Genomic DNA, 23,189 nt, shown 5'->3' on the forward strand with positions numbered 1-23,189 from the left:
GAGCAGCGCCTGAAGAATTTCCCTCCACCTACAGGCAACCCACGCTGGCTGCCTTGGCTGGCTGTAACACTTAAAAACCACCTTGAACAGGAAATGCCTCGGCAGTTTGTGTCCACAGGCTGGGAAGCAAGATGGAGGGACCCAAGGTGGAAATAAAGATCTGACTAGATGCCAGATTTAGAAATAGATCGGTCAGTTCCTGTCTTCCAGCCAACAAGAAAAAAAAAAGAAGTTACGGGTTGTTGCTGGGGTTCCTTTTTCTTTCACTCTTCTACTGTACAACTTTGAGCCAGAAAAAGCTTAAAGATGTAACAGTGGATTCTTGCTACTGCCTAAATACACCCACAGTGGGAAGAAGAGAAAGAACTGTGTTTCTCTACCTTATTTGAGGCATAGGGTCCCAGGAGAACTGCAGCCAGCTGTCCAAGGCAGAATAAATCCTGTGGGTACTAGCTTAAATCAGTGAGGACTGCTTGGCAAACAAGGCTCACAACTGCTTTTGTATTTGGGCTCTTCCACCACAGTCAGACAAGTTTTGTCAGAGAAAACTGTATATATGCTGGTCTCCTCAGCCCCTGCCACTGGACTGTCAGGGAGGTCGGGCAAGTGTTCTTTGTTGCACATTTTGCTTATTTTCTAAAATGGCAGTAAAGATACTTGCTGTCTTGTAAAGTCCTTCTGCAATGCTTGGATGAAAAGCACAGCATCCAGTAAGAGCAAAAAGCCCTACACACCCCACTGAATTTAGTACTATCACCTGTGGGGGCTAGGCAGACCCAGGCCTGCAGTAATTGTGCGTGACAAAAGCCACTGAAGAAAGAGCGGTACTCTGTGTCCAAGAGACATGGAGGTTTTATAGCTGCAGTGTTGATCCCTACTAATGGGGCACTTGTACGCAATGAAGACAAACAGTGGTGAAAACACTTTGGCCCAAATACTCTGCTGAGTCTCCAGTGCAATTCCCCAAATCCTCAAGGAGCACCTTTGGGAACAGGGCTGTTTCCAAACTCTCCATCTCCTCAATCACTAGGGGAGCAGTGCCTGCAGCAATCAAAACCAAACCCTTCCCAGAAAAGAAGTCCATAAAGATTAAACATTTTGTTTTTCATCAGCGAGTTCTCTTCCTTTGATGATGAGCTGGAACCAAAGCATAGTTTTAGTCATTCAAGCTCTTGTACACTGTTTTGAGAATGTGCCATGATATCTTTAGTAGTCAGCCATACTGCATAGGTCTATCTCATCCCACAGCTTTGATTAGTCATGTTCACAGCTCCTCAAGGCCAGTGTGATGGATGCTTTGATCTGCCTGGAAGCTGCTAGGCTTTGGCAGAGGAAAGCAATCCCGCTTCAGAATTTTGTCTGAAGTTTGCAGAAGGTACTTTGTAGATTGAGGAACAAAGCAGAAAGAGAAGCGAGCCGTAGACAGAGTTATATTGGTGTAGCACGCAAATACCAGGACATAATCATACCTCTAGTCTATGTGCCAAAGAGAACTTTCCTCAGAAAAAACATTCCCCCACGTACAGCCCATTCCTCCTGGGGAAACTATGCCTGCAGTTTACCTTCACCTCAATTTTGGAGCCTCTAATGGGACCGTGAGAGCTGTCAGGAAGGTTGTGTGCAGCAGGACAGAAAGATATTCCACCTTTCTCCAGTAACTCCCCAGTATGTAGATCCTCAGAAAGGCACACACAGGCGCAGAGGACATTGTCACCTCCACCTGCTCCAGACTTCCCCAGGGGTTAGACACTACAAATGATGCTCAGTCAGTAAATTGAATGTGCCCTGAAATATTCCTGGGCACTGAGACCAGTGGTCATGGAACATCTTGTGTGTGGGCTCTCAGCCCCCAGTGAAGGGGGGCTGGCTGCATACTGCTTATTGAGAAGGGATCCTAGATAGTCCTGGATCCTGACCCACTCTAGGAATTGTTTGAGAGAATTCAAGCTGACCTGGGCCATAAGATATGCTAGGGGCCATTTTAACGACATAGAGGTTTGCAGGTGCCTGTGAACATGTCTGTGCGCTGTACATGGAATAGTCTTAAAATAGGTTTCCACTGTGAAATGGTGCTCTGTGCTGGAATCACTTCAGGTGTCTCCTTTTACCTTCGGCAGACCCTCTGGGATCTGCAGAGCCTGGCACTTGTCCTCTTGAGCCAAATAGAACAGTTTTTCTGGAAACCCCACTAGAGAGAAAGCTAACAGGATTTCCTTGCTCTCAAACCTCATTTGAAAAAGAAGTGAGCTGGCCACTCATTTCTTGAGGAAACCTTTATTGTAATAGCTATATAAAAGCTGTTAGATGTGGCCAACTAGAATAAAAGGAAAGACTATGTAGAATAGCCCAGTATCATTACAAACACTCCCACAGTGAATTAGACCCAACTGGTAAGTCATCTGTGTTAAGCAGTTGACAAGAAGTCCAGTTCCTTGTCTCCTAAGCATGTTAGGCAATTATATATAGCCTAAGCACACCTGGAAGGGTTTGTGGCTGTGGGGACTTGATCCAAAGAGATGACAATGGGAAGGTTTCCTATTGACTTGAAAAGGCTTTAAGTCAGCTCCTCTTATCTTCTTGTAACACTTAGTTAAGTCAAAGCCAAGGTTGTGTTCTTTACTGGAGGAGAATAAAATAGGTATGAAATGCTGGAGGTTAAGAAAACATCATGTTACAGGCCTAGCCAAAAGACACAGTTAAACTTGAACTAAGGAAGCCCAGTAACACAAGGACTATTCTGTCTATGTGATGTCAGAGCAAATTTGATCATGGTGCGTGGAACTCCACAAAGAGGCCTGGGACTTTTTCTCTCTGTTAGAACAGAGTCTGCCAATTTTCTCTTCCCTCAGTGCATCACACTGATGTCTGGATAACTGCTTCTGTTCTAACGTAGAAAAGATAAATCTCTAAATCAACTTGCACTGACAAGTCAACAGTAATGTGACGTCCTTATGTCTGGAGTTGTCTTTCAGTGTTTGAGGGATATCAGTGATCCTGATGCAATAGGTTTTGCTGGAAGAAAGGACATGTTACTCTAAGTATCTTTTCTTCTCAGCTTCCTTCTGCAGTAGAGCTTTCTATGTTGTCCTTACTGATGCATAGAGGCACTTTCTGACAGGATGGACATAATCCTACAGCACCTGACCTTCTGCATGTGTGTCCAGTTCATGGACTCTGAAAGGAGGGTGGCTGTAGCAGGCTGTTCCTTGCCTGCTCATGTTTTTTTATTTATGGCCTGGTTTCCATCGAACCCAGGGGTAGATAGCTTCTCACCTGCTTCTGCCTTTTGAGAGTAAAGAAGGCATCAGGAAGCATCCTGACCACAAGCTCTGCTTATTTCTGATGCTGGAGCTTTATAATGCCTGCCCAGTTTTTTAACTTGCAAAAAAGCCTCTTGGGTAATTTAGAACAACCTAAGGGCCACTAAATTATGCCTGTAACTAGTGCTTGCAGGTTGGAATATTCTGCCCTCCAGGCTTGAGCACAAGGGGGTATTAAGCTGATCTGCCAAGTTCACATTCTATCCACTGATCAGTCTCTGCTTTGTAACTTGACTTCTCTTTACAACTGTGACAGCTAAATGTTAGCTTGTTCAATGTTTGCATTGTGGAGCACACACAAACTCAGGAACAGGTTTTTTTTGCACTTGCAAATCTTCACTTATGTATCAACACAGAGATTTGATTGATCTTTGTCTCAAGGAAACTTTAGGAAAATACAGTTTCAAAAGCTGGGTCTGCTTAGAAACTAAAAAAAAAAAAAAAAAAAAAAAGAGTGCAGTTGTCTTACTACCTTTGGAAGGAGAGTTTAGATATGATCTATGAATTTTATGTTAATGCTTGAATATCAGCATAGGTTTCCTTATACACTATCTGAATGAGAATCTTTGAACCCAGCCACTGCCAGACTTTAGTCAGTCTCATGATGGGCAGTCTACATAAAAATATACAGATCTTGCCTTGCAAGCCGGACTGCAGTTTACAGCCACTGGTGCTCTCATACTATTTCATCCCAAGTACCAGTTTTAATAGCTGTAAGAGTATAACACTGCAAGTATGTAAGTGTTTTACCAGAAGTATCTTCAGGTCATACTCAAGCAGCTACTCTGTGATATTAGATTCTTACATCTTGTCTGCCAATTTGGTGTATGCGTCTGAATTTATGGTACCATCCATTTTTCTAAGATTAAAATCTAAATAGTTAGATTTGACAATTATCCATAAAGTGATCTAGGTGTTAATTTCCAATATACCAGATATTCTGGACATGTTAATTTTACACACATGCCTACATGTTTCCCATGTAAGCTTTGACAAATAATACTGAGATTATTCCAAGAAGAATAATGGCTCTAACTGATTGTTCTCTAATCATGCTCTCCATTTAACAATCTGCAATCTGCTCAGTTTGGATAAGGAAAATGGACTAATAAATTTTGGACTTTCCTAGTTAGTCACTTATACTTCTGGTTCTTGCTTGTTAGCACAATGGTATAGTATTTTAGTACTACCTTTAATTTCAAATTAAATCTCTCTTCATGGAAAATCAAATAAAAACATTTCAGTTGTACAAGCTTTCTGTTGCAAAAGCAGAGCTGTGTTTGTAACTGAATTCAACAGTATGCCATGAATATGCATGGGTTTTGGACATGCTCCTGAAATAGGTCAAACTGTGGAAGACTTCTACTATTTAGTCCTAAATTAGTAGTATTTTTTCAAGGACAGCGGGTAGTTATTTTTCCTTCCTTTTATTTCCATTGTAACTTTTTCTGCACACTCTTTTTTTCTTCCCTTTAAATTTTCTGGCAGTGGAATGGCCCAGAGAATGCCTCAAAGTTTTGAAACTGGAGAATGTTGGTTATTTGGAAAGCAGTTTTAGGTAGTAAAACCTTAGCAAGACCAGTTTATATGACATTATTGTTACTTAATAGCAATGTTAATATAATTAGAAAAGCTTTCATCAACTAAAGTACAGCATATGCCCAAGTTACAAGTATTATGACAAGTCATCTAAAAGTGTACTTTTTTTCTTTTAAACTCATGTCCATTATATTGTAATTATAATGCCTATATTGTAATTACAAATTTGCTTACATTTCATTCCATGGTGTTTGATTCATTCCAGCTTTAAAAGATTCCAGTAAGAGATCCATTAACAGCGACTGGAAAATTGAGCTTCCTGGTGAGTTTCAGATCGCAGGCACTACTGTCCGGTACGTGCGAAGGGGTCTGTGGGAGAAAATCTCTGCCAAAGGACCAACTAAAATACCACTGCACTTGATGGTAACTTTATATCCTTTGTTTGTGTTTCTTAAGTGATGCAACATAAAGGGTTTATATCCTAGCTGAAAGTTAAATTTTGATTGTTTGCTTCCTCACCAGAGTTTTTTAAAGGTATGCTGTAGTGCCTCTCTTTGCATTCTTTTGCAGCACTTCAAGGGCTGGGAAAACCCAGCTCCCTACTTAAAAATAATTTATGCTCTAGTCTGGGAGAAAATGCAGTGTCCCAGTAAGCTTGTGTCCGGTACAGGATACTCCTGTAATGTGTCACAGACAATGTGACCGGTCCATTCTAGAGGATGTAGGTTTCCAGGGACCTTCTTTATTTCACGGACATACCCACTCACACACATGAAAGGGTATTTGCCTAACTAGCTTCTCAGTTTATGCCAGAATGTATTCTGTATTTAAACACACTGTTCCTCTAACAGAAGAGAAGCAGATTTGACACGAACAGATGATACATATGAATTTGACCCTTTATAGTGACTTAGTTACACAGATAAATGTTCCTTGTTTTCTTTATATTGTTTTTTCAATTTTATGTATTTTAAGGTGTTCTTGAAAGTTTTTCCTAATGTTCAACATAGTCCTTCTGTTAACCAGGCATGTCATTTTATAAACAGTCATATGGCTGCTGTATGAGAACTTGAGTGAGAAGTCCACAGGGGTGAGAAGAACAGGGTTGTAGTCCCAGTCCTGTCACTAACGGGTGATGGGGTGACTCCTGGGTCAGTCAGGTGGTAACCTCAATGTTTCTATCTGTAAAATAGCTATAATAATGCCTGTCTCATCTATGTATTACTAGTTGAAAGTCTGCAGAAAGCTTTACAGTTTCTATAGCAAGGTTTACGTAGAAACAGAGTATTTTAATGTATGCATTGTTTCCTGTACCTTTTTTATCAAGTGACATTTTTCTGTGTGCTTTTTCTATTACTTGTGACTTTTTGCCGCATTTGTTCACTGGAGGCTATCTGTAAGCACTGCTAGAAATCAGAAGTCTCTCCCTTTCCTCACCTGAATTTTTTGTCTTGACGGTGTTCATTGTGCAACATTTCATGGCCCAGTTTGAAAAGCTCAAAAGTTGCTTGAACTTTTCACATACACACAGAGAGAATAATAATAATACTCCATTTTGTTAGTACTTTCTCTGTGTCAAATATGCTGCATAGGAACATGAGGTGTTTTGCCTTTGCTTCCTCAGACAAATGAGTGAGTTTGCCAGATTCACATATAGACCAGTGTAAAGCTGGATTCAAAGAGGTCACTACTGAAATAGTCAGTGGTGCAGATTTGGGCACACCAGTACCTTCCTGACTTGGCCATGTCATTCAAAGTCTGCCCACACAGAGGAGGTGTATAGAGGAGCCTTCTTCATCATCAGAAAAATAATTTTCTGCCTGACTTTGTCCTTAACACAAGTCTTCCCTCCTGAAACCAGGACTCTGACAAAGTATCTTGTACTGCCAAGGTCTTCCTAACCTCATGTAAGAAAAAGGAGTTGCACAGGTACCGTTTGTGAAGATGCTGTGTAGGGTTCCTCTCCCAGCACTTGGAACCTTCCAGGGCATTACTTGGTTGAGGTGTACTGCAGTAAAATCTGGTAGCAGCATTTTGTGAACTTCAGCATCAGTAGAGCTTTGTTTTTAAAGAAATACTCATTTCCCCTTCATTAAGGATTAAGTAACTAACATAGGAAACTAGTGATTATGAGGTTCTCCACACATATCCTTTCCAGGTACAGGCTGGCATTTTCAGCAGATATGAGCAGAGGAAATTTTCCTTCTTCACCTTCCCCCCAAGAAATGATTAAAAAGGAGAAAAGTAAAAGTTACCAGATGATTAAAAAAACATGTGGCTTAAAATCACTGCCAGTCGTAAACAAAGCACACGTGAAGTCTTTTCTTCAAATCAGATATTAATCTTTTCCTTGATACAGGGTAGTGGGTTTCATTCTTTCAACACAAGAAAGGCAGGATGGTTACCAGTTACCTCTAAATAGAAAACTGTTGTTCAAACAGTGGTGAAATACACTGGACTGACAAAGAGCCAGAAGCTTCAGTCAATCCATTGTGACCTGCATTTGAAACCAATTATACACACATACACACACACCCCAATTATATATGGCTACGAAATTGCATGAAATTGGTTTCATATGGGCCTTTAGATTCACTAGTCTTGCACCCATATTGAGATAATAAGGATTTCTTTTTAGGAGCTGGTTTTTAATACTTGAGGCATTTCTCCAAGTGCATTGCTGTAAGTATATTTCTTGGAGAAATTAGTGTTTGTGTAACTATGCCTGTGCTAGACCTCCTCTCGGCAACAGAAGACAACCAAACACTCCCAGAGCATAAAGATGCTTTAGAAAAGACTGATTGATCGATTCTATAGAACAAGCTGTTCGTATCTAAAGCACTTAAAGAAAGCCAGAGCAGGACTTGAGTTCTCTGCCTCTGACTGCCTGGTATTTTGATTTGTGTTTTTAAAAAAAACATTCATCTTTGAAACTGTAATAGTGGCTGGCTAGTTTCAACCTTGGTATTCAGTTCTGGTAGTAAGGCTCCCTCTGTAGCTGAAGCAAAATCATGTATTTCTTTCCCACATCTTCTGGAAGAGGCTTTTCTGCCCAGGGTTCTGCACTGTGCAGAGCAATTCACGGGTGCTGATTTTGCGTAGTCCCACAGTGTTCACTGCACAGACCTCCAGGATGTCAGTAGCTACAAGCTGGACCCCTTCCTTCAGCATATATGGTTACTTTTTTGGTTAAACAAGCTTATTAACAGCTTTAGTGGTATTATTGGTTAAGTAGGAGTGATTTCTACAAGTTTAAATGGGAAACAGTTATTCTTAGGGAAAAATAGCATTTGCAAATTTTCTTTTTTTTTCATTGGGCATCTGCTTGATTCACTTAAAATATCTTATTTGATAAGGTGCTGATCCTATTTCAGTAGGTGACAAGAGCCAGCAGAATTCACCTGTCTAACGCTGCTGAGATCATAGGATAATAGGTATAAGTAAGTCCAAAGCCACACTATCAACATTACAGTAGTACTTCTGTAGCCTTTGTTAATAGTGTGGCAACTCAGATTCCATGGACCTCCTACTCCATTGGGTATTTTCTGGTCATTTCTGACTCAAGCCAGTGAAAGTGAGGGCCAAATGAAGCCCAACACATAAACCAAAACAGGATCAGAACTGTCATCTGCCTGTGGTGAAAAAATAAGCATTTTTCACTGTTCCTCTGTCTTTGTTAATAGTCAGTGACTTTTGCAGTAATAATACTAGAGACATCACATGTGACTCCATGGAAAATAATCAGCCTGCTGCTGGAAACAGGTTTAACCTTCCTCTAGCAGTATGCAGGGTATGAAACTATATGTGTTGCCAGCAGCTGTATAATATGGCTTTTCCTTCTCATCCTTGTGTTTCTGAGACAATAAAATCCTGCTCCTACAACTTGTCAGCAGGAATAGTCACGCTCACTTTGAGTGCCACATTTCCCAGGAGGCATGTGACTTTTTTTCCATTAGTAGTTTTTGCTTTGAGAAGGATCACCTTGGTCCTTCAGATGTGCTAATAAACACTTCTGCCTTCAAACTACAGACCGCTGCAGCCCAACTCAAATGCAACAATAAATGCTGCAGCTCACAGAATCACAGAATGGTTGAAGTTGAAAGGGATCTCGGGAGGCTGTCCCATCCAAACCCCCTGCTCAAGCAGGGGAGCGTAGTGCAGGCTGCCCAGGAGCATGATCCATAAAAAGTACAGTGTTAACCCAGGACTTCCCCATTCTCTACAAAGTTCCCCAACCATAAGCCTGAGTCTCTGCATGAGTCTTGCAGACAACTTACTTTCTAGGAAAGAAGGGTGGGACAGGTGTGATGAGTGACTTTTTAACTCTAGATGTTCATTAAAATAGTTGTTACATGAAAAATGCTGGTTTAATTCTTCCTGTTACCTTACTATTTCACTGTAGATAGACAGTGGCCTGCTGATCCCATTTGAGGCTTAAACAAAGTTATGCATGGAATTCCAGGTTTAGACATCTCCATGACTGTTTTAAATATTCACAAATCATAAGCAGCTATCGCTCCCGCAGATGCCCTGTTTTACCAATACCGCTGTAATTTCAAGTTTCTAGATAAAGAGTTGGTTGCCTTTCACGAGATACTTCTATTTTAGAAATATTGGCCCAAGACAGCATTTCCAGCATTTCTGTCTCTGCAGTCTGTTGGCTTTCCCAGTACACAGTGTGTTGTAACAGCCTTTCTTTTCCTGCTGAACCAGGTGCTGTTGTTTCATGACCAGAATTATGGAATTCATTATGAATACACCATTCCTGTAAACTATACTGCTGAAAACAGAAGTGAGCCAGAAAAGCAACAGGATTCTTTGTACATCTGGACGCACAGCGGATGGGAAGGGTGCAGTGTGCAGTGTGGAGGAGGTAAGGCCATTTGGAAGCTTGGTGGGACTTGCTGTATGGTGTTTGCAGACATCAGCCATTAGAGAGGTGCCTGCAGAAGACGGTGTTGCCAAAGCATGAAGGAAACTGGCCATGGGAATGGATGTTGCCATAATGAACTCAAATGAGAGCTCATTCTCACCAGCTCTCCAGCTATCATCCACATCCCCACAGTTAATTTTCACCCAGCATTTTGGCAGGGACACTGCTTTGTCGGCTCGTTACTGTAGGCTGGAACTGCACCTGGATTAGTGCTCCACGGATGGCTCAGGGCGCTGCGTGCAGCCCCATATCTCAAGCCTCCGTCACATTCTTGGAGCAGTTTTTTCACAGGTGTTCAGGCATGTTCACTGAAAGACACTTCCTTCCCCAGGGATGAAACAGGGGCAGTGCTGCTATGACAGCCCCTGGAGATTGCATCAGACGCTCCTAATGTGGGGTGGGCTTTCTGGGAGTATGTGAGCACATTGCAAATCACACTCTTCAGATGATCCCTAGGATGTGCTGAGACAGATTCACTGAAACCCTGGGGGGAACTGATGCCTGTGAAACCAGAGATTGGTTTGTCAGCCACTGTCCATTGAATTTTCAGTGCTGCAAGAAGTAGGTTTTTTCCTGGGAAAAATGGATCATTTCCATGCACTCTGGCCAGTCTTTCTTCACCAGTAGATCCAATTATTTATCATATTATACGACACAAAGCAAGAGTGCTTATCTTCACATTTGAAGGCTCAGTGCCCTCAGTGTACTGAAATCATGGATTTAGTTTTTTCTGTGAGTAGAACTAATTTTAAACTGGACACTTACTTTTAGTCATGTTTTAAAACAATACTTTCTCAGAGCTATTAAACCCTCACATGAATGAGTAGGAAATTTGTTTGTGGCTCTTTTGATTTGTGTTGCAAGCCGGACACATAACTTGAATCAAATCGGTACCTGGCAACGTGGCTTCTTCTAGTAGTAGCTTGGATGGCAATTGATCTCTTATATTTTGGTTGCCAGATGCTTTTACTACTTGCCCAAGCTGGGAAGGGCCTTTTCCCTTCTGTACAGACTTTTACAAATTTTTTATTGACAGAATTTGAGTTATTTTTTGTTACCTGTTGCAGATCATGAATAAAGTCAATTTGATGCAGACTCAGGATTAAGAAGAGGATCTGAGAAACCAAAATAATTAGCAGTAAGGCAGAGTCACATGCTGCAGGGATGACATTTTCATCATCACATCTGGTCATTGTCATGCCACCCTGTGGTGCAGCTTTCCTGATGGCACACAGTGGAAAGCTGAACCCCGAGGGCCGCACTGCTGTGTCTCAGTGAAACTCTTGAGGCACAGACAGTTTATGTGAGAAATGCTGACTATTCCTGCAATGTCTCCTACTGGCAGGGTTTTTAAAGTAGTATATTTGGAGAACCAGAAGATAAGAAATAATTTGTTTTGGTGGCTTAGTTTCGCCTCTTTCCCTGTGAAATACGAATAAACCCAGTTTATCACCCTTGAACCCCATCACTCCTTTTCAACCTGCCTCTTCGTGAATGGGGAGTGGCAAGAGGCAGCTGTCCTGTCATTATCAGTCACCGAGGGGTGGGTGGTTGTGTGGCTTCAGCTCACACAGCTGGAGCATCCTAGGTGATTACAGGGCACAGCCACACATGGAGGAGGAACCAGAAATGAAAGCAAATTGTTTTCAAGATTGTTTCTACCTTAAACACTAGAAAGAGAAAGCTCAACTTGTTCCTGTGAAGCAGTGAATGTCACAATTACTGGGGAAAGATGTGTAGCTTTTCTAAAAAAAAATCCAAAACCCAAAAAACAGTAAAAGATAAGACAGAAGGGGGAAGTAAGATTTCCTGCAGAGTAGTAGATCTGTGTAGATTGCATGTTATAGAGATAGTAGGGAGCTCCTAGCTTTTGAGTTTTGGTTAACAAGTTGACATGGTTTTGTTCTTAGCCACTGGTTTCCTTTTTCAGACTTGTTTTTTGTTTGACTTGCAGGTGAACGGAAAACCATTGTGTCCTGTACTCGAATTATTAACAAGACCATGACACTGGTGAATGACAGTGACTGCCAACGAGTGAATCGTCCCGAGCCCCAGGTCAGGAAATGTAACACACACCCCTGCCAGTCACGGTAAGGAGTTAAAAAATAATAAAACGCAATAACCTTTTCCTTCACAAATTGCCCATTTCCAAAGTCTCCATCTGGTGAACATGGTGAAAATGTCTAAAAGTACTGGCACACATTGTTAGCCATAGTAACCAGCTGTAATATTAATATCCTTTTGTTGAGCAGGTCAGATTTGCATTACCTCATAATCCATTTAACTTGTGACCAGTACGGCCAGATTCCATGCAAGCTGCCTTCATGCATTGTTTGGAGATGGTTTTCTTTTCCCGTTAGCTACCTCCTGGGTGACAAAGCAACTTGCAGTATTGTGCTGGTTTTGGCTGGGATAGAGTTAATTTTCTTCATAGTAGCTAGTATGAGGCTATATTTTGGATTTGAGCTGAAAACACTGTTGACAAAGCAGGGAAGTTTTAGCTAGTGCTGATCAGTGTTACACAGAGTCAAGGCCTTTTCTGCTCCTCACTCCACCAGTGAGTGGGCTGGGGTGCACAAGAAGTTAGGAGGGGACATAGCTGTGACAGCTGACCCCAACTGACCTAAGGGACATCCCAGACCATATGGGATCATGCTCAGCATATAGAGCTGGGGGAAGGAGGAGGAAGTGGGGGACGTTCAGAGTGATGGTGTTTGTCCTCCCAAGTCACCATTACACGTGATGGAGCCCAGCTGTCCTGGAGATGGGTGAGCACTTGCCTGCCCATGAGAGGGAGTGAAGGAATTCCTTGTTTTGCTATTCTTATGCGTACAGCTTTTGCTTTACTTATTAAACTCTCTTTATCTCAACCCACAAGTTTTCTCACTTTTACCCTTCTGATTCTCTCCCCCATGCCACTGGGAGGGGAGTGAGCAAGTAGTTGTGTGGGGCTTAGTTGCTGTCTGGGGTTAAAACACGGCAAGTATAAAGCTAGACAGGAGTGCAGTGACTGCATATCTCACCTTTTATTTTTTTTCAGTCAGTTCGGAGTAGGGTCTGACTAATTGTCAAACAGTGCTACGAAGAAACCTCATAAACAACTCACTGTCTTTAAGCTACTATAGCTGATGTGCTGTGTTGCATGCCTGATCTGTATTAGCATAGTTCAGACTGGGACTCTCTAGGCAAGGAGTGTCTCTTCTTCATGTGAAGTTTGTGCAGTGTCTAGCAACATTTGCATAGTGATGGAAACACCTGAATCTTGCTGAAATCAAGAAATTATAATTAAACATATTTTAGATGCTTTTATTAGGAGGGTGCTTTTCTGCATCACTAGGAGTAGAGATCTAATAGTAATAAGTTCTAAAAATAATTTTTAAATTCTCTTTTTAATTTGTCAAGCACTTGTAGCGGAATTAATTTTGACCTGCATTGTATAAAAAAAGACGTTTCTGGCCAAAATGACAAAACATGGGAAGACAAATTAATTTGTTCAGTTTGTTTGCTAACAAGAAAGTTCATTTGTTCTCTGCAGCAATGTTTAGCATTGTGGAGTCGTGTAGATGCTACACTTCTGATAGTAGTTAGAACATAAAATCAATTTAGGATAGAGCTCAACAATATCTAAAAAAGCATTTTCAAAACAATCTGCTAGCTGTTGCGTCTTGTGTAATCAGACAAGCCAGGGAAACATACCTACAAAGCTAGTCCTACTGACAGAAACAATAGGAAAAATGAGAAGCAGCACACTTTCTTCTAGTTAGACCTGCACTCTGATTAAAGTGCCCTGAAGCAGGGAAATCCAGTGTCAGGTAATCCATCAGTAAGGCTAGGCTGTTTCAGGTTTTGTTTTCTGCCTGCACTGCTGTACAGTATGGTGGCCATACTGCTTTCAGTGGTACTGAAAGGTATAATGAGATACCCTGTGTGCTTGTAGATTTGTAAGGAAAGCAAAACTCCCAATGACTTCAAGGAAACAACTGTCATTTCCACTAGGAAGTTTCCTAAATTCACTGATGCTGGGATTTCTGTTATGTCATTCTCTCAGAAAGACAGAAACAAGGAGCATCTGCTTGTGTTTCTGTGCTGGCATGAAGTATTTCTTCTAGATCTTTTGTGAAGCTATTGGGAGGAGACTGGAGTGAGCCCAGACAGGTATATGGAGGGGTTCCAGGTGACAGAGATGAAGAAAAGCAACTTACAGGCCTTTGGAAGAAGTGGGCAGCTTCTGCATCTACTAGCTGAGAGTGAAAAAAGGGAGATCTGGGCCACCAGGTCTACTGGAGCTGTAATACTCACAGTGCTGTATCTTGGTGGGATCTTCATGACCCTGAGCCCTTTGAGGTGAAGTCACATCTTTGTCACATACTTTCACCATGACATTGCTGCCTGCCCAGGGCAGTGACAGTGGGCTAGGTTAAATCACGCAAAACCTCCTGGGAAGGGAATGATCTGTCCCTATACCCAGGTTGTGTTCCTCTGGGGATTCAGGTCTAGCCCTTCATGTTATCCCAATGTATCTTTTCTTCTGTATGGAGTTACCAGGCAATGTGTAGCCACAATTTATCACAGTTTTCCCCAGGAGCAATTAGCACTGGCACAGTGACGCTTTCATTGGTCCATTTTTTTCAGAGCAATGGCAGCAAACACCAAATGCACATAGTACCCGGAAAGGCCACAAAATCCTTGCTGATGATCTTATAGACCATGCTCCCTCACTCCCTCTGTGTAGGCTACACTTTCACACTTAACATGCTTTTAACTGGAAACATTTTCAGAAGCACATTCTCTGTGCCTCTGTAGAATTTAAATTTCCACTTGCGTTTGCCCACCCAGATATTAGAAATGCATACTTAGCATATTCTCTGACCAAGAACATCTTAAAGAAACCATTCTCTTTCACCATGTCAATGCTTTTTTTTATAAGCCCTGAATTTGTTTTAGGGTTTCAAGTAAAATTATTGTAGCATCTTGTTACAATAAGGTCCTTTCCCGTTTCCACTCAGACCAAAGCTCTTTACCTGAGTTCAGAAAGAACAATGCTTTCCTTTCTGTAGTAAACCTGCTCTGTTTTGTGTGTTTTGAACTACATTTACACTTTTATTCAAAATTTAAGAGAATCACTTTACAGAGAATTTGTCTAGGGAAGGGTCTTATGGCCAGCACAGGAGGACACTCGGTCTGTTTCTCTTTTGGATGTGCTTTGTGACTTTAATTCACTATCCCACACTGTCCCTTTGCTTCCTCTCTCAATCCATGTATAGTCTGGATTACAAACTCTTTGGGATGGGGTGAGATCATGTTGTAAAAATGGAGGAGGAGGAGGCTATTGCTGCTGAGATTGTAATAAAAATTAAAAAATAATAACTCACATTATATAAAGTGATCTGGAAAAAAAAAAAAGGAGTATGATATTAATAACAGTGTCTTTCTTCCAGCACAATCCCAAAGTGCTTTGCAAATTATATATCCCTTTGAACTTCAGCCACCTCTTGGGAGAGCCAAATAATGTGGGGCAGGGGACAGTAGTTTCATGAGGCCAAGGAGAAGATTATAATTCTGCAACTGCAACCCAGCATCTGAAAAAAACAAATCAGCGTTGAAAAAAAGATTGGATACACTGACATGTTTTAAAATTAAACGTCAGAGAAGAGAATTTTCTTAAGAGTTTTGTTGAAACTGGCAAAAATAAAAGAATCTTTCATTCTTTATTATTGTTACTCTTTCACCTTTTAAAAAAATGCCTCTTTTTCTTCCTATTTTATTTTTTATGTTCCTTGACCCTCTTTTTCCATTAAATTCTTTACAGCTTCCTTTCCTGTCCCAACTGCACCCTATTAGCACCTCTTTATTCTAATCCTTTGCCTAGCTCTTTAGATATTTTTTACAAAACCCTGCTGTAACCAGATGGAATCTGGATTCTTGCATGCGGTGCGTATGGGTTGTTTCCAGCACACTGAACACCAACCCAAATATATAGGCAAACCCAGCACTCATGTTGGCACAAGACTCAGAAATCACAGATCACATCAGCTGTTATTACTGAAAACATAGGTCGGCCAGTGGCCACACACTTCAACATGCATGGTTGGGTCTATGAATATGAAACTGCTCCCCTCTAATGCAGGAAAAGAACCAAAAACACATGAAATTTCCCAACTGTTAGACTTGTAATGGCCTGTATGCAAACACTGTTAATTTTCCTCCTCTTTGCTGTAACAGATTTTAATAGAGATTGAGTTCTTTCAGGGACCTGCTGAATATGTGGTATTCCTACACAGATGCTTAACAGCAACATAAAAGCCAGAAATCCCTGCCTTCACCTACAAAAAACCACAGGAGGCCTGAGCCTTTATTTTCACTGTTTAGGGCTTTAAAGTATCTCCTGAGTCCAAGGGTTAGCTTTCGGCTACTACCAGCAGCATGTCATAGTCTCCTTTCCATAAACTGATTTTGCTCCAGTCTCCTTCCCTCACTGGAAGACTCTCCTGTGACCTTGCTGCTCATGTGGCTCAAGATCTTTTATTTCCAGCCTAAATTATTCATTGCCATTTTTCAGCCATTTATTCTTGCAACAGCTCTGTTTCTTCGCTTATATCGTATTTTCCCTCCCTAGCTCTTTGCCTTGGGCTAAGTGCCATATGACACAGAAAACCAGTGTATCATCTCATCATTTAACTTCTTATTGGATCAGAGTGTGCATCAATTCTTCATTTCCGTTGTCATCTTCTCTGCTAATGCTCTATTTTCCATTATTTGAGTTCATAATTTGAGTGCATAAGTGACCAGAATTGTACGGAGGATCCCAGTCTCAGTCCAACTGAGCCCTTACACAGTTACATTCGTACTCTTTGGTCTTCACTGGCAGTAACTCTCCTGCTACATGCTTTGCTTTTTTCATGGCGGCATCATATTTGTGGCTTAGAGTCATTCTAGATGGTTTCCTCCTCATTTGTTTCAACATATGAATGCTACTATAACACACAAATGCTTGTTATTAGTCCCTAAGCACACAGCCTTGCACTGTATGCTATTAAGTTTTCATCCTATCTCTGTTATTGCAGTACTCAATGTTGTTCAGTTCTTCCTGTGTGACATCCTAATCCTCTGTTGCATTGACAGTGCTTCTAGACTTCGTATTGTTTGCATTTTCCCCACTTTTCAGCAGTTTTCTTCTTTTTGTGCCAAGGTTATTAATGAATATACTAAATTAGATCAAATGCAAGACAGATCTTTCAGGAACTCCACTGGTAACTAATCTAAATTCCTTTCATACCTGATACTCCTTTACAGCACTACACTGTGGCCAGCTCTCACCATACAAATTGCACATTGATATCCATGTTTCCCAGCATATCACCAATTTCTCCAACTTACATAAGCATTTCCAGTGCAGCAGAGGGAGTTCTTTAATGATAACCAAATAGATTAAGTCTACCACATTTCCTTTGTCTGGAAAATCAGTTATTTTAATCAAAGAAATACAGCCAATGAGTTTTTGCCTGGAGGAAACCTATGTTGCATCCATTTACCACTATGTCCTTGATTATTGTTTCCCTTCAGATCTGCTCTAAAAACTGGCACGCTGCTGAGGTCAGTTATGTGGTTACATGGATCACTTCTTTCTTTCTTTCTTTCTTCTGTTCCCCTTTCACTTTTCCATCTGTGGACTGGAATCCAACATTGTCCCCTCCAAGGGCTCACGCACTGCAGTGATGCCCCTTGGGGGAAAAATGAAGCCAGTTAGAAGAGTCAGCCAAGGCCTCAGCTGTCTCAGCACCTCACCGACCTGCCCAAAAGGCTAATGACCACTCAGAGCATGGTGCCTCAGTGTGCAATGGTTGATAGTGCCCATTGCTTTGATTCCTGGTCTGATTAAAGCTCATGGTGCTTATCTGTATGACCCTCGCTGTCTGAGAGTCCACCTCTCCCTCTAGACTCCACCATATACCCATGACAGTGCTCTGTTTAACAGTCCAATACAGAAATCTGTATCCCTGATTGTGGTCTGTTTGCACCATGTTTATTTGTGTTATCATCACAGGTAGATGGGGAGCAGAACAGTTTTGAATTTATTTTGTGAGGTGAAAGTCTTGCAAATAGTAGAATTTGGTGGGGAGCGGTATGATGGAAAACTCCTTGAGAATGTTAGCAAATTACTTGCAGGACTGTATGGAAATTATACTAAACTGGAGGGACATATTGGGAGTGTCTGTTAACTGAAGGGACTGAGCTAGATATTTAGTGGTTCCAAATGGGTATGTTCTTTCATTAACGCAGTCAGACTCTTTTGGAACCCATACAAATGTTTATCATCCGTAAGGTTCAATGGCAGCAAGTTCAAAACCTCACCTGTGCCTTGTGCTAGGAGGCATCTCCTTTGGGGTGTTTTGATTTTGGTTACATGAAAAGGAGAAAAGAAGGAACAGCCATGAGGAGGGTTTCAAATCATTTTAGCCTGGAAATCTGGCATAAATAGTAATGTTAGCACCCTCTGATCCAAGGAGGCACCACGTAAGAGCTCATTTTGAAGTACTTCCCAAAACTGGAGTTGGGATCTCTAGAATCAGTTTGAGCTTAATGAATTTGCCAGGACCGTGCTGGCCACTGTGCAAGACGCGGTAGCTGCAGGCGGCCGAGCGAGCGGGCGATGCTGCGCTCTGGTGGCTGCTCTGCCGGGAAAGCGCCCGGGGCTGCCGGCAGTGGGATGCTGCGGCACGTCTCCAGCAGGTCTTGCAGGAGTAGAAGCCAAATGCTTTGGACCAGAAAGTGCCTGAGAGCCTTCTGGGCACTTTTGTGAGTGGGTAGCTGATGTCCTGTGGTGGGCAAGTCTGGTTATCAGCGTCCACTAGAAGGAGACAAAATCACATGCATTCCAGGTTGCAGGCAGTTCATCAAGTACAGCAACAGGCAGTCAGTAGTTAATTAGCTACTGAAAGACAAAAAGATATTTCCAAGCAAATCCTGCAACTCAGCTCAATGAAGCAATTCTGGAAGAGAAGTATGAGAAGGCTTGGGAACAGACAGAGAGTAGAATGAGTAGGTCTTACTGTCTAGTGATAAATGCATTAACAGAAAATAATTCAAGATGACTACTTACTAGAGCAGAAGTTAACTTGGCATTAGTTTTCACATGGAATCATGAGACAGGTTTCTTAGCTTTGGTGTAAACACCCAGGCTGGCTTACATCACAGTTATAACCATTATAATGTTTGACTCAACCTATGGTTGAACATTGCCTTGTTTTAAAATGTTAAATGATCTGTGCTTCTTTGGTTTGAGGCTCTTCAGGGCAAGTGCAGTCTTCACCCGCAAGGAAGGATTATCAGGATAATTAGCAAAATAAGTAATTGTGAAATTCACTCCTACTGCTGCCTTCTGTAGTGTTCTTCACACCATTTGCATCCTGTGGTGTGAGCTGAGGAAAAGGCACTGCCTGCCTTGAAAGGCAGGGAATGAAGCTGGACACCTCTTGCCCCATCAAAGCTACACCAGCCATGGTCAGGGTAGGGATAACTCACTGCAAAAGGGAGCTGAGAGTGCTGATATTCTGTGCCTCAGTGTAGTGAGGCAGCTGCCAGCCAGAAGGACACCGACTCGACCAACATCACACTGAATCCTCCAAAACTGAGTGATCTGCTCAATTTGGGGGAGGGAGGAGGAAGAATACAATCTCTTCCATTTAAAAAAAACTTCCCAAGGTGCATGTAAATTATAAAACATTGTCCTATGGCCGATCTTATAATTGGTGGGAGATTAAAAAAAATAAAGCTGTCAAAATGATAATCACTAAAGAAAAAAAGAAACCTGTGTGAGTGAAAGTTGGCAAGTCTGTTAGCAGAATGACTACTGTACTGGAAAATTACTGAGCACTGTTTATAAAGGCAATCAGACAGGAATGTTAGTCTTGGAGTTCTACTTTCGACATCAGCAGCTGTATTATTCTACTAGATTCCTTGTACTTTTTTCAAAAAAAAAAACAAAACAAAACAAAAACCTTCTAGTGACTGGGTGTGGCACAACCTGTTCCCAAAAGTCAAGATTCACCTGATTGTTTTGACCCCAGTATAGTAGAGATATGGTGGAGAGTTTCAGAAGTGTGTAGGGAGAGAAAGATACAATAGCAAAGTGTATGTATTTCATGGAAATCATGAGCCCATTTGTAAACAGGGTTTCCTGCATATTCAAGCATGAACTTAGTTTGATAGCTGTAAGCAAAAAATATCTGACCGTCAATTCCACGTGACTGAGTCCCAGAAATCTTTTCCAGTTCTACTTACTAAAATTATCCAGTGTGAAATCCTGGCCCCACTGCAAGTTGGTCTGAATTTTGGCTACCATCAGTAGAGCCACAGTTTCATTCAGGTGCCTCAGAAAACTTAAGAGCGCCTTTGACATGATTTTGCATCACAGACTGGTGCTAAAGACAACCAGTGCTAACTAGACATGGAATTATCCTCACCTGTACATTAGTGCAACACTGTATGTTAATCCAAAAGGTTTAGATTACTTGGTCACAAGTGCTTTTTCAGACTAGCTGTCTTGTTTGTTAGCAAATTCCCTCTGATACTTTATTTAGCAGTAGCTGTAGTTAAGAGCCAGCTCTAAAAAAAAAAACAGGTTTAATAAAAACGGAAAAAAAATGTTATTGCAAATATGTCTTTGGTCACATCCAAACTATTATTTTGAAAGCAGGGAAATTAATTTCACTGTAGCACTGGGGGGTGGGGAACAAAAGTAAGGCAATCCCTGTAGATAGTGCATGCACAAGAATGTCATGGATGTTTAGTTAGTGGAGCAGAACCATCTTGTAGGCACCGGTCTTCTGCAGGGCTCAAGATAGAAATAACCAGGTGAAATTTAATGGGCTTCAATATTTACCCTAGAATATGTATCAGCTTTGTATTATAAGAGGCTACAAATCTCTGAAAAGTGACCTCATGTCTTTTGATTGCGCTTCCCCACCCCATTCTTCAGCCTTGACCATCTTATCTTCATAACATTTTTTCCAAAATCGTTAGCTACAAGTCTTCATTTGCAGACGTTCATCTCCCCTGAGTTTTTGTACCTAGTGCTGTAGACATTATTTTCCCTAGAAAATGTGGGAGTCTTAAGCAAGTAGGTAGAGTGAATAATTCAAGGTTAATGACTAATCCAGACCATAGAAAGTTCAAATGATGAACTGAACCTCCAAAAGATATTTCAAGTTTGCTCCAGGGGCCTGCCAGATGAGTGTTGCCAAAGCAGATTAGAAGAAGAACTCCCAATTCCTCAGAAGAGATAGAGAGGTCAGAGGTTGAGGAAGACACAGAAGGCAAAGATTTAAAACAGCCCTCTCAGATTGCATGGCCTGCCCATCCCAGCTTTTTGAGGCTAGAGAAAAACACACCCTTCTGGGCATTTTTTAGCTAGAAAGACAGCCACTGACTGGGTTAAAAAATCTGTGCTTAAAAGCTCATCACCTTCTTCCTAAATCTAACCACCAGCAGGGATCTTCTAGCTCTTGAATCTTCTATAGAGGTAAGATTACAAAAATATACCATGGATAAAGCTATCCCTGGTTAGTGGTTGTGAGAAAGATGAGTGTATTTGTCACATAAATCCGTGCTCGTTGGAAACATGAGAGGCTCTCCAGGGACTCCAGCTAGAGCACTCACGTGGTCCAACAGAAGATAGGTTATAACCTGGGAGGGAAAGACCAAACTGAAAAGAGCTGAGGTGTCAGCCAATCCCTTAGATCAGTTTACAGGCTCAAAACATAACTGGAAGCCAAATGGTCTATATGATATACACAGGCCTTAATGTACAATAGTTAATTGGTTTAGTTGATATTACAAAGCTGGCTTGGTGTTTTGAGTTAGAACACTGGAATTATTTTTTATGTTGTCATAAGAAGAATACTTACCTTTTTTTTTTTTTTTTTAATTAAAAGTCTCATTCTTAAACACATCCAGGTGTGTTCAAAAGGTATAATGACAGTGTAGAGGGGAAAATCTGTCTCTAGTGTAATTTAATAGTAACCATAATGTGATACTACTTGTGCATCACATTCTTCTTCCCTGTGTATATATTACTTGAAGGTAGTAATTATGCTAATACCATGCTACACATTCCTTTACCAAATATGAAACTGGCAAAAATTTTCATATTTAATCACTTTATCCATAAATCCCTTGTCTTTCCACTTCGGTTGTGAATGATGTTGTTGAAATGTAGTTGCAGTGATTCTGTGTCTTACAGACACTAAAATAATATTTTCAGCTGCCTCTGAAGGGAGCTTCAGGAGACCTGGGGGGGAAGATCAGGGCACTGCCAGTACTGCACATAGGACTCACATTTACTTGTTTGTCAGATCATTTTTACAAGCCATTGAACCAAGCAGAAATTTCACTGAGAGGATGAAGTTTTGTGGTCAAAGTGATCACCCCCTTCGAAAATAGCCTACCTTACTGATATTATTATTCAAACATTTAATCTGTCACTCGTCTCTTGGATATGAAACTAAACCCACCACTTTAAAATAGCCTTTCATTTCTAGAGTATTTTGATTCCATGTTAGCAGCAGTTGTCACAAGTAGGACAGAGTGGGCTGTGAGATTTCAGAGATTCCTTACAGTATAGTCCCACCTTATTTGTAACCATTGGGCTGAGATCAGGAGTGGGTGTAGTGGATCAGTAGCTGAAGCTGGCCATACAGATGCCACTGACAAAAAAGATGGAGATTGCATTCTCACCACAGGCACAGCTTTGTATTGATTCCCTGGGTTTTGGCTCATGCCCTGTGAAATCATTCTTCTCATGATGATGATAGTATTTGTTTTTTCAGTGTCAGTTTTCCAGTTACACTCTGTCATATCTGTGCTAGAGCAGCACTAACTAGAGACCACTGAACAGAGTAGAAATTAGGTGATTTCTCCCCTCCACAAGAGCAACAACAACAAAAAATTAAAAAAGGAATTTTCCTTCCTGAAAGAAAAGTCACAACCTTACTTCTTTAGGGCATCTTGGGAATAGTTGGCATGCTGCATGCTGCCCATGCTAAACACAAGCTCACAGACAGCCTCTGCCAAGAATGTATTTTCATCTTTCTCCTTTGCTTTCAGTCCCTTTCCCTTTTTCTATTGCCAGTAGCTGTAGATCACAGTGAGGGTACAGTGCTGAAGTGAATATTAGTTCAGTGGAGCCTGTACAGAAACCATTCCCGGCCCTGTGACTCACATTCAGCTCATAAAGCAAAGTCACTCTTTCCCCCTCCATGTCCTTGTTGAGAGGTTCCTTCACCCAGATAGATAACTCCCTCCACATTTGCTCTGACAGGGCAGAGCCCAGCTGATATCAAGGGAACCTGGCTATTAATTGTCATGAGCACTGATTTCTGCACTTCAAAGCTATTTTT

The 23,189-nt window shown here is 41.4% G+C and overlaps 1 protein-coding gene across 2 annotated transcripts in view; it reads left to right on the plus strand.

The window, feature by feature from the left end:
* ADAMTS17 (ADAM metallopeptidase with thrombospondin type 1 motif 17) overlaps nucleotides 1–23,189 on the plus strand; it is a 196,731-nt gene that overhangs the window by 141,953 nt on the left and 31,589 nt on the right. For both annotated transcript variants that reach the window (XM_042804283.1, XM_042804282.1), the window contains 3 exons: nucleotides 5,125–5,282; nucleotides 9,573–9,732; nucleotides 11,747–11,882. In XM_042804283.1, the coding sequence (XP_042660217.1) occupies nucleotides 5,125–5,282; nucleotides 9,573–9,732; nucleotides 11,747–11,882 (454 nt within the window). The remainder of the gene's footprint in view (nucleotides 1–5,124; nucleotides 5,283–9,572; nucleotides 9,733–11,746; nucleotides 11,883–23,189) is intronic.

This window comes from Tyto alba, unplaced genomic scaffold (genome assembly GCF_018691265.1).
Source record: "Tyto alba isolate M040663 unplaced genomic scaffold, T.alba_DEE_v4.0 Super-Scaffold_41, whole genome shotgun sequence".
Classification (NCBI taxonomy): Eukaryota; Metazoa; Chordata; class Aves; order Strigiformes; family Tytonidae; genus Tyto; species Tyto alba.